The sequence below is a fragment of the Anolis sagrei genome, chromosome 6 (genome assembly GCF_037176765.1).
Source record: "Anolis sagrei isolate rAnoSag1 chromosome 6, rAnoSag1.mat, whole genome shotgun sequence".
Taxonomy (NCBI): domain Eukaryota; kingdom Metazoa; phylum Chordata; class Lepidosauria; order Squamata; family Dactyloidae; genus Anolis; species Anolis sagrei.
In genome coordinates, this window is record NC_090026.1 from 109,807,633 (window position 1) to 109,819,890 (window position 12,258).

At 41.7% G+C, this 12,258-nt stretch overlaps 1 protein-coding gene across 1 annotated transcript in view; it reads left to right on the plus strand.

The window, feature by feature from the left end:
- GAD2 (glutamate decarboxylase 2) overlaps window positions 1–12,258 on the plus strand; it is a 51,898-nt gene that overhangs the window by 16,998 nt on the left and 22,642 nt on the right. Inside the window, exons 5-8 of the mRNA XM_060782430.2 lie at window positions 3,793–3,883; window positions 7,504–7,616; window positions 8,903–9,018; window positions 11,277–11,356. Of these exons, the coding sequence (XP_060638413.2) occupies window positions 3,793–3,883; window positions 7,504–7,616; window positions 8,903–9,018; window positions 11,277–11,356 (400 nt within the window). The remainder of the gene's footprint in view (window positions 1–3,792; window positions 3,884–7,503; window positions 7,617–8,902; window positions 9,019–11,276; window positions 11,357–12,258) is intronic.

Below are 12,258 nucleotides of genomic sequence, written 5' to 3' on the forward strand. Positions count from 1 at the left end.
CCCAGCTTCTGCCAATCTAGCAGTTCAAAAACATGCAAATGTGAGTAGATCAATAGGTACCACTTCAGTGGGAAAGTAATGGCATTCCATGCAGTCATGCCAGCCACATGACCTTGGAGGTGTCTATGGATGCCAGCTCTTTGGCTTAGAAATGGAGATGAGCACCACCCCCCAGAGTCGGACATGGCAAGACTTAATGTCAAGAGGAAACCTTTTCCTTTACATATATATGTATATGTATAGGAAAAGGATATATGGTATGAGATGATATATAAAGCAGAAATAAAGCAGGGTATAAATCAATATGATGATGATGATGATGATGATGATACCAAATAAACCTTTGGAAATTGCACACATGTATGCAGATATATAAGTAAATACACAAACATTTATAAATACAAAGGATCTGTAAAGAGCAGCTAGAAGCAGTGAAATCATCCATGTAAATTGACCAATCAGTCCACGAAATATTTTCTCATGAATCATACTGGCACAGCAATGATACTGACTTTAATCAAGGTTATTTAAAATCACAATTACCAGGAATGTTCCCATTTATAATTGTGCATTCTGACAAGGAAGAAGTGACACATATTTCGGCTGCCCAGGCAGCCGGCTTACACCACCCTCGGCCCCTTGTCCCCCCTGCGATGCAATCGACAACGAGTCCCATTTCCTCATTTTGCCCCGTCACTTATAATCTTTAGCTATTCATCACAGAGGTTATTATGAGCCTTGGCAAGCCTCCTCAGCTGGTATGCCCGCCTCTGCCTCTGAAATGTAGCTTTTATTGACAACATGTGGCATGTGAACAAAGGTCTTCAAAGGGCTATTGCTAGAAGGCATCGCTGAATTCATTGTAAAGAGGAGGAGAAAAAGCAATAGGAACAAATTCTACTTTATTATTTTAGTATTTCTTAGCACCGTGATTAAAAAGAAATATTTTTTGCATTGCCCTAAGGATTCTATAGTGCTGCATTTGCTCTCTGCTGTAGTGTGACTATTGTAGATCTAATTCTGGTGGTACATACATTTTTATATGATGTTGTTGCAAGATGTATATAATTATATTTAGTCACCTAGATTGGAAAACCTTTTTCTGAGCAGTGGGGAGGCTAGAGCTTAAATTAGGAGAGAAAACATGTAGCCCTCCAGATTTGTTGGACTGAAACTCCCATCAGCCTCAGCCAGCATAGTCAATGGTGGATGGAAGCTGCAATCCAATAACTGAAGGTTATAGCCTAAAGATGTCCTACTGATTTCGGGCACAATTGAGCATTACATGATTTCTGTGAATTCAGGACACAGTGTCTCTTCAGCAATTTATTTACTCATAAAGGTGTTGTTGTTGTTGTTGTTGTTGTTGTATGCCTTCAAGACATTTCCAACATATGGTAACCTTGAGGTAAACCTGTCTGAGGTAAACCTGTCTGAGTTTTCTGAGGCTAAGAGTGTCTGACTTGATTGTTGTGAGTTTTCCAGGCTCTATGGCCATGTTCCATAAGCATTCTCTCCTGACGTTTCACCCACCTCTGTGCAGGCTTCCTCAGAGGTTGTGAGATCAGTTGGAAACTAGGCAAGTAAGATTCATAGATCTGTGGAATCTCCAGGGTGGGAGAAAGAACTCTTTCTGCTTGAGGCAAGTGTGAATGTTGCAATTGGCCACCTTGATTAGCATTTAGCAGCCAGTTGCAACATTCAGACTTGCCTCAAGCAGAAAAGAGTTCTTTCTCCCACCCTGGACATTTTACAGATACATAAACCACACTTGCCCAGTTTCCAACTGACCTCACAACCTCTGAGGATGCCGGCCATAGATGTGGGAAAAATGTCAGGAGAGAATGCTTATGGAACATGGCCATACAACTCGGAAAACTCACAGCAACCCAACGATTGTGGCCATGAAAGCCTTCAACAACACAGTGTCTGACTTGCTTGGGGTCACTCAATGTATTTTCATGGCCAAAGGGGGCTTCAAACCCTTGTCTCCAGAGTCACTGTCCAATGCTCAGACCACTATGTCATGCTGCCTCCCATAGGGACATTAAAGAGACACAAACAAAGATACAACCAATCCCAGTTAGACTGTTTTGTTGTGTGTTTTCGAGTCATATACGAGTTATGGTGACCCTAAGGTGAGCTTATCACATGTTTTTCTGAGGTTGAGAGAGGGTTATTTCCCAAGGTCATTCGGTGGGTTTTAAGCCATACAAATCCTATTCTCCAGAGCCATTTCCAAGGCTCAAACTGCTATGTTACCCTGACTCTAATTCTTTCCCCAGATAATTCATTTCCAGTTCTCTTCTTCCCCTATTTATTTATTTATCTATCTGTCTCTCACTTATTCTTATTCTTTCTCTTATCCCCCTCCCCCCTCAGACACAAACACATCCCTCCTGGACAAACCTGTTTCAGCTTCCCACCTGTGTAGGTGTCTTAAAAGTACATTCCAATGTGACTTTGACAAAAGATCAGGCTAATTGGCCAATTCGTGTTCCCTATTAATGCAGAGTCCCAAGGGAGAACCACTTTGTACATCCAAAGAGCCTGATGTTTTCAATAATACAGCTGTACTCCACAGAACGTTGCGGGGTACTTGCAAAGTGCAGGTTTCAGACTATGATAGAATATACAGGACTCTGTCAATCATTTTTAGCTACTTGCCTTCCAAGGGTGTTAGAAATTGAATAGAAATGTGATTTTTCTAGATAGAGCTACTGCTTTAAAGTATGTGTCAATGACCTATGCTCACCATTGGTGTGTGTATGGCAATTATGGCCATACACACACCAATGGGGTGGGGCGCTCTCTTGTACCTCGGGGCCTATGGTGATGCAAGGGGCATGTGGAGTTGTGTGTGTGGGGGGGGGGGGATCAGTATCAGAACACTACAAATGATTGCCTCCTCCTAAGGACACCAAATGAAAAAAAGCATGTCCTCTCCTTCAGTAATCCAAGCAGGCAGAGGGCAGCTGGTTTACATAATCATGCTTGAAAAGTCTATTTCTGCACACTAAGGCCACCGTTTTGCTTATGACATATACTGGCACAATGTCCTCTTTTTTGTTATTGCAGAAGGAAGTGTCCAGTGTCACGTTGTACAACATCCATCCATACACTTAAATAACCTTGAGATGCCAGGATATACACACATGCTTAAACAATGACCAGGAGTCCATTCACACTAACACAGCTACAATACTACTTTGTCTTAACTAGCATGGTTCCACACTGAGCAGTCCTGGGACTTATAGTTTGCTAAGGCACTACAGGATTGTGGCTGAGAATGCTAAACATCCCTCTATTCAGTGCAGATCCCATTTCCAACTTATGGTAACCTTGAGGTGAACCTATACTGAGGTTTTCTGAGGCTAAGGGTGTCTGAGATGTAGCTATGCTGGGGAATATAGCAGTATGATTGTATGAATGGGCCCTAAAAGGATGAGACTTCCCCCTGGCACAATTTCGTTGTCTGAAAAGGAAGAGCTATCAGCCTTCTGGATCTTGCTCATCGCTAGATCTTCCCTGTTCTCTGTTGCAAAAATGAAGACAGATAATGCCCAGGATCTTTTTGTTCTCTCCCTTTCCCCTCCCTTAAAGTCTGGATGTGAGAGTACACTGAAGTCTTCAGGCTATGGTTCCATGCAGAGATGGAAATTGTCTGTCATGCAATGATCTCTGTTCTCTGCAGAATGAAATAGAGAGAATTCAGTAGTTTACAGGCATGTGGCTTAAAAGAAGCAGTAACCAGCTTGACATTTTCTTACCAACATTTCCAATATTTTACAGGGCATCCCAGGTATTTTAATCAACTGTCAACTGGATTGGATATGGTTGGATTAGCTGCAGATTGGCTAACGTCTACAGCCAACACTAACATGTAAGTATATGATTTTCTTAGTGCTTTTTAATATAGGAGACATTTAGGTGTAGATACTGCAATATGGAGTCTTCACAGAAGCCTTTTCAAAAATAGATTCTTTTACCACTATAGCTGCTCTGTATGTTGTTTCCCACTGAAAATAAACAGAGCATAAACAACTGTATATGGCCACCAAAGAAATGCCATAGATAATTACTTTGTGACTTGAAACTATAGTGGTTTCAGCTACTATTATTTAAATACTCATTGGAATGCTGCATCTTGGGGATATTTTTGTTCATTGGTCATTTTGTGTATAAGATTAGTATCTGCTTTCTGGGACAGATACAGATTGAGCCATGTTTAGAGTAGAGCCTTTGAAATCAGTGGGCCAGTATATTATATCTAATTTCAGTCCCATTAATTTCAATGTATATGCAATGACTATGAACCCAGCCCATTAAATCTATATCAAGTGCTGAAAGCCAGACTGACATGGCAATGTACAGATATCTTAAATAAACCTATGAGTCCAGACTTACAGTTTGTCAGATCACTCATCCCATCTAGTCTAGTAGTGGGAATCATGCAGTCCTCCAGACTGCACAATTCCCTCAAAGTACTAATCTTATTACCCCTATCTGGTATAGCTTATGGTTAGAAATGCTGGGAGTTGCAGTCCAGCAATACATGAAATGTTGTATGAGTCCCATCCTTGTATGAGTCCCATCCTGATCTAGCTCAAGCGCTATCAGATCTCACAATGACCCTCCAAGGTCTTGAACATTGTTTTCTTGGCTCTGCCTTTGGTAAATCCTTCAACTAGAACCCAGAATCTTATATGTTCTCCTCATCAACCTCTAGACCACTTCGACCAGGGACCAATTGACCAGGGACCACTCTCCAACATTACTACCAAAAGGGTTGTTGTTGTTGTTCATTCGTTCAGTCGTCTCCGACTCTTCGTGACCTCATGGACCAGCCTACGCCAGAGCTCCCTGTCGGCCGTTACCACCCCCAGCTCCCTCAAGGTCAGTCCAGTCACTTCAAGGATGCCATCCATCCATCTTGCCCTTGGTCGGCCCCTCTTCCTTTTGCCTTCCACTTTCCCCAGCATAATTGTCTTCTCTAGGCTTTCCTGTCTCCTCATGATGTGGCCAAAGTACTTCAACTTTGTCTCTAGTATCCTTCCCTCCAGTGAGCAGTCGGGCTTTATTTCCTGGAGGATGGACTGGTTGGATCTTCTCGCAGTCCAAGGCACTCTCAGCACTTTCCTCCAACACCACAGCTCAAAAGCATCGATCTTCCTTCGCTCAGCCTTCCCTAAGGTCCAGCTCTCACATCCGTAGGTTACTACAGGGAATACCATGGCTTTGACTAGGCGGATCTTTGTTGCCAGTCTGATGTCTCTACTCTTCACTATTTTATCGAGACTGGACATTGCTCTCCTCCCAAGAAGTAAGCGTCTTCTGATTTCCTGGCTACAGTCTGCATCTGCAGTAATCTTTGCACCTAGAAATACAAAGTCTGTCACGGCCTCCACGTTTTCTCCCTCTATTTTCCAGTTGTCAATCATTCTTGTTGCCATAATCTTGGTTTTTTTGACGTTTAGCTGCAACCCGGCTTTTGCGCTTTCTTCTTTCACCTTGATTAAAAGGCTCCTCAGCTCCTCCTCGCTTTCGGCCATCAGAGTGGTGTCATCTGCATATCTGAGGTTGTTAATGTTTCTTCCAGCAATTTTCACCCCAGCTTTGCATTCATCCAGCCCCGCACATCGCATGATGTGTTCTGCATACAAGTTAAAAAGGTTGGGTGAGAGGATGCAGCCTTGCCGTACGCCTTTCCCAATCTTGAACCAGTCTGTTGTTCCGTGGTCAGTTCTGACTGTTGCTACTTGGTCCTTGTACAGATTCCTCAGGAGAGAGACAAGGTGGCTTGGTATGCCCATCCCGCCAAGAACTTGCCACAATTTATTATGATCCACACAGTCAAAGGCTTTAGAATAGTCAATGAAGCAGAAGTAGATGTTTTTCTGAAACTCCCTGCCTTTCTCCATTATCCAGCGGATATTGGCAATCTGGTCTCTCGTTCCTCTGCCTTTTCTAAACCCAGCTTGAACATCTAGCAACTCTCGCTCCATGTATTGCTGGAGTCTTCCTTGTAGGGTTATGAATCAGTTTTTGGACAACTTTAGATTTGGTTTGGTTATTTGGGGCGCTGATTCAGAAAATGGCATTGGATAGACCACATCAGCACTAGCTTCTGATACAGAACATATGCCACCCAGTAGTCACCATTTGCTTGCCCACAGAAAACCATATTTAATAATCTAGAGCTGATGTGGTAGTAGTAATATTTTGTGCTGGTGATATCCCTGTTGCCTCGGCACTATAAGAGGGTTTTGCAGGACAAGTAGCTCTTGTTACTGTGTGGTTTCGAGGCAACGGTGTAGTAATGGTGAGGCTGTGGACCATATTTTTGTTCTTGTGGACTACTTGTGGTCCACAGACCACAGGTTGGGAACCACTGCTCTAGACCATAAGCCACATGTGGACTTCAGGTTATTGTGCACATCCTCTTTTGTCACTAGCTGCAAACTATGCTACTGAAAACTAGTGGGAGCAACAGAACAAAAAAACAAATAAAAATGAAATCAGTTATCAACACTCACTTGGGTTAGGGGCATGAGGATCTTGCAAAAATGAAAATTTCACAAAGAAAAAAATTCTTCTATTAACATGAGAGAACACCTGTATTTATAGAATCATAGAGTTGGAAGAGACCTCATGGGCCATCCAATTCAACCCCCTGCCAAGAAGCAGGAAAATCACATTCAAAGCATCCCTTACAGATGGCCAGCCTCTGTTTAAAAGCCTCCATAGAAGGAGCCTCCACCACACTTTGGGGTAAAGAGTTCCACTGCTGAACAGCTCTCACAGTCAAGAAGTTTTTCCTAATGTTCAGGTGGAATTTCCTTTCCTGTAGTTTGAAGCCATTGCTACGCATCCTAGTCTCCAGGGCTGCAGAAAACAAGCTTGCTCCCTCTTCCCTATGATTTCCCCTCACGTATTTATACAAAGCTATCATGTCTCCTCTCAGTCTTCTCTTCTGCAGGCTAAACATGTGCAGCTCTTTAAGCCGCTCCTCATAGGGCTTGTTCTCCAGACCCTTGTTCAATTTAGTCACCCTCCTCTGGACACATTACAGCTTGTCAACATCTCCCTTCAATTGTGGTGCCCAGAATTGGACACAATATTCCAGGTGTGGTATAACCAAGGCAGAATAGATGAGTAGCATGACTTCCCTAGATCTAGACACTAGCCTCCTATTGATGCAGGCCAAAATCTCATTGGCTTTTTTTAGATGAAGCATCACATTATTGGCTCATGTTTAACCTGTCCACAAGGCCTCCAGGATCTTTTTCACATGTACTTTGCTTGAGCCAGGAGTCCCCTATTCTATATCTTGGGATTTCATTAACCATGGGTGATAGGAAGAGGGAAATTTCAATGCTTGGAAAGTTACATTTATGGAGTACAATAGCAAGTATGCCCCAGCAAGCATGATAGCCCAAGTTCAGGAAAATATTATCCTTATTTTCATTTAGTCAGCAAAATTCTGGTGCTCTTTTCTTTCAGGTTCACCTATGAAATAGCTCCAGTGTTTGTGCTCTTGGAATATGTCACATTGAGGAAAATGAGAGAAATTGTTGGTTGGCCAGGAGGTGCTGGCGATGGGATATTCTCTCCCGGTGAGTAGTCTTCTTTAACCTATTTGCTTTGTGATGTTTATCATTTGCAATTATTCTCGGGTGGGGGGGGGGGGGAAGCAGTGTTCATGTTCAAAAGGATGCTTAACTTTTATTAAACATCCTCTCTTGGAAAGCAAAATATTGAATAGTTTTATGGCAGTCTAAGGCATGATTATTAAAGACTTAGCAATGACGGTCCCAGCTGAATGCTTCCTTCCAGCAAATTGTGCTGCTTTATATAGAACTAAAGTGTCTTCATAACGCAAGTAACGATAATACGAAAAGTCATTTTTGTTGCCTTTTAGTTTGTGTATTGTATGTTTGTAGGTATGTGTGCACCCCGCAGAACTTTGGCAGTATTCCTTATGGTGTTCTCTACCCTCTCCTCCAGTATCATATCAAACAGAGAGAGAGAGAGACCCAATTTCTGCTTTTTTAAAAATGTCACAAGTGACTTAAGAAACTGCAAGACACTTCTGGTGTGAGAGAATTGGCTGTCTGCAAGGACGTTGCCCAGGGGATGTTCGGATGTGTTACCATCCTTGTGGGAGGCTTCTCTCATGTCCCCGCATGAGAAGCTGGAGCTGACAGATTGGAGCTTACCCTGCTCCCTGGAATCGAAATTGCAACCTCTTGGTCAGCAGTACTGCTGGCACAAGGGCTTAACCCATTGTGCCTCATTTTATATAGGGAATGTGTGAATGAACAGTATGGAAAGAACTTGGCTGAGTTAAAGCGTAAGAGTAACAAGATACCAGCTTAGTGTAATAAGCAATAGTGCTAAGAATCTGGACAAATGTTTTAGAATAACAAACAGAGAAGTAATGCCAGTCTCCCTGGAGATATATTGGGCAAGGGATGGAATTACACATGTGCAAGTGATAGGGTGGAAAAACATGGAAATCGCCACCTACAACTGCTCCAGTGAAGTATAGCAACAGGTCCACACATAGGTTTGAGATCCAAAGAAGAAATGTTGCACTCAGTAAAGTTTTAATACATCTGATGGAATATACAGGGAAATATACTGGAGGAAAAAGAAGCATCTTTTGGATCTTGATACACTGCAAAGATCCCAACCCATCTAGATGAGCCCTAAAATATTTTGCTTTTTTTAAATACTGGAAGTGTTATTTGGGGCAGGGTCAATTAATAGAGCAAAGATTTCTCTTATCTAAGTTTAAGCCGTGTATTTTAAAAGTTGCATGATGAAAAATGCTGTTTGTGCTTAAAGCTATGCAATTGTGTGAACAGAAGAGGTAACAGTGTGTTACTATGGACTCCAGGTGGTGCCATATCTAACATGTATGCTATGTTGATTGCACGTTTCAAGATGTTCCCAGAAGTTAAGGAGAAAGGAATGGCAGCTATTCCAAGATTGGTTGCCTTCACATCAGAGCATGTAGGTGTTTCTGTTTTCACCACTTTACTAAATTCACATGTTTGCTCATTAAGTTAGGCTCTTCTTACCATGATTTTATAACTGTAAAGTCCAATTGTTACCCCAAACTGGAATAGACCCACTGAATGAATTGTAATTTAGTCAGTTTGCAGTGTTGTGTTCATTCCATTGCTGAATGGATCCTCTCTAGTTGGAACCAACAATAGATTTTAGACTTTTGTTATTCTTTACTTATTTCAGGGTCTTATTTATTTATTTATTTATTTATTTATTTACTGTATTTGTATACCACCTTTCTCAGCCCATAGGCGACTAAAGGCAGTTTACAGGCAGCAATTCGATGCACACAATATAATAAATACAATTAAAAACATTAATATATAATATAAAACCGCAACAAATCAATAAAACAAAAATCATTATCATCTCCTTGTTTAAACCTTGTTCTTTTTTTCCTTCCTTCTTATGAAATAAACTGGGTTCTTTAATTCTCCCTTTCTAAAATGCATTATATCAGGATGGTGTGTTCCTTTGAAAACCTCTTGGTTCATTTAGTTACCTTTTGGATTTAAAATCATGGCTATTATTTACACTCAGCCCTCCAGATTTGTGAGTTTAACTTTGAAGATTTTATTATTCATAGATATTATTAATATGCTTTCTCTAGGAATTTCTGGGAGTACAGTTCCATTATCTGGGCAAAGGTCACAAGGAGGTGCTAGAGAGAGAAGGATAGCCCATTTTATGGGGATGGAGAGTGGGTTGAAGGAGGAAAACAATTTCTCCCTGTTTTCCTATTATTCCCCACCACCACCATCCATGTCCCCATCATGTAAACAACTCTTGTTTATGATTTGGGAAGGCGGGGGAGGGAGAATAACCAGCGAAAACAGGTTAAATTGTTTTCCTCCTTCAATTCCCCCTTTAAAATGGTCTATCCTTCTCTTTGTAGTGCCCCCAAGTGGCCTCTGCCTGGATAAAGGAGCAGTACCTTTCTGGGTCTTCCAGAACATTTGCCAGAATTTGGCTAGAGAGTCACTTTGGAGGACATTTTTTAAAAAAAAAAAAACCCCGTTGTCGACTTTTGCTGAGCCTTGCTCCCCTAATCTCAGCAAAAGTAGAGGTCTTACTGTATTTTTATCCTCCCTTCCTCCAATGAAATCAAGGAGGTGTACATCAGGAGAGAGGGGGTACCACAAGGTTATGGGTGTAATCTGACCCATAAAGCTTTCCCTTCTGATTTCCACACAAGTTTTATTCTTTCCTCTAAGACCTACTCATGGCAGCTATTGTGAAGGGGTTCTCCTCCATCATCGACTAACAACAGAAAAGAAATAACATTTCCTCCTAGATTTGCTTATTTCCCTTGTACCCCTGGCAAACATTTCAGGAATGACAAACAAAGCTGGCTCTTTTCAGCCATTGTTTGCAGATGCTACTTCAGCAAAGGAGAGCAAGAACAAAACTAATCCCAAGCCACAGTGAGTGTAAGAGTTCTAGATACTCCTTTGTACATGATCTGATGATGTCAACAAATATGAGCATGTCCTGACATCAAGAGCATTGTCACTTCCACTAACATTTTCTGGCCCATGGAGCAAGGAGCATCTGGCCTCCACCCAGCTAAAAAAAAATTCCTGTCTTCTGATGCACAGACTTATGCCCCTGTTTCATTTTGCCTTCTCCACCATCTTGTGAGATTGACAAAACTAAGTAGCTAAAAAAAGGTCACCTATGAGCTTTGTCCATAAATTAGAATGTGACCCAGAATCTCCTTACAGGCCAATGAAAGGACCCCAACAAAACCCATTGCAATGAATCATTACCATTTATAACAGTGCTTAGCACTTTAGAGTTGACACAACTCTGTGAAGTTACCTGTTATTACTATCGCAGCAATGAAGATGTGGGACTGATTCCCAACTCCCAGGGAATCTTGGGATCTGTGGTTTGTTGTAGTACCAGAGCTCTCTGATAGAGAAGGATAAATATCTCACACATCACAAATCCCAGAATTCCATAGCATTGAGCCATGGCTGTTCATGTGATGTCAAACTGCATTAATTCTGCAGTGTGCATACAGTCCTAACTCAAACTACTATACCACACTGGCTCTTGGTACTAGAGTGTTAATTTCGCAGGAAGTGTTCCTGGTGGATTTTCCCCCCATGGATACTCCTTGATTATTCTTAAGCCATTGGAGAAGCAAACCTACTATAAATATTGTGGAAAAAATAATAATCTATATCCTTTTTCAGAGTCATTTTTCTGTGAAGAAAGGAGCAGCAGCCTTAGGAATTGGTACTGACAGTGTGGTTTTGATCCGATGTGATGAGAGGTAAGCACATCATTGTTCGCTTATAGGAAGATCCTATCTTTGATGATGACAGAAGGTGAAAAATATGAAACTGGTTGCCAAATAATGCAAAATGCCATCATCCTGCAATTGGTTCAAGTAAGTTGTGCAAACCAACATAAGCTTTTCATCAAGTTTAGAAAGGAGCATAAAATAGGCATTAATGCTTGGCTCATATGCTGATGTTCGTTTCATTTTAAGACACAGGCAAACTAATTGTTCTTGCTTCTACATTTAAGATGTCAAGCTTAGATCCTGCATTGCCTGGCAGAGTGCAAAGTTTCTCTTGAAAGCCAGAACCCTCCACAGCACAATGGGTTAAATCCTTGTGCCAGCTGAACTGCTGACCAAAAGGTCGATGGTTCAAACCTGGGGAGTGGTGTGGAGCTCCCGTCTGTCAGCTCCAGTTTCCCATGTGGAGACACGAGAAAAGCCTCCCACAGGATGATAAAACATCCACATATCTCCTGGGCAACATCCTTGCAGACAGCTAATTTTCTCACACCAGAAGCGACTTGCAGTTTCTCAAGTCATTCCTGACACACACCAAAAACCATTTGAAAGCCAGTATAGGACATGGTTTGAGCGCTGAATTAGATTTCTGGGAGAACTGGGTTTGAATTCATGTTAAGCCACGAAATCCACCTTGGGGGTAGAATTTAAAGACATAACCACATTAGTCTGGAATATCAAAGGGATTTTATAGCACTTCAGAGACAAACTGATACAATGAAGTAGATAGCACACGCTTTTGTAGACCAGATGTACTTTCTCAAATGGATGACCTTGGGAAAGGCATGCTCTCCCAGAAGAAAGCAATGGCAAACTCCTCTGAATGATTCTGGCAGGTGCTTCTGCTAGTACTAGAACATCTTCAGTTGCAT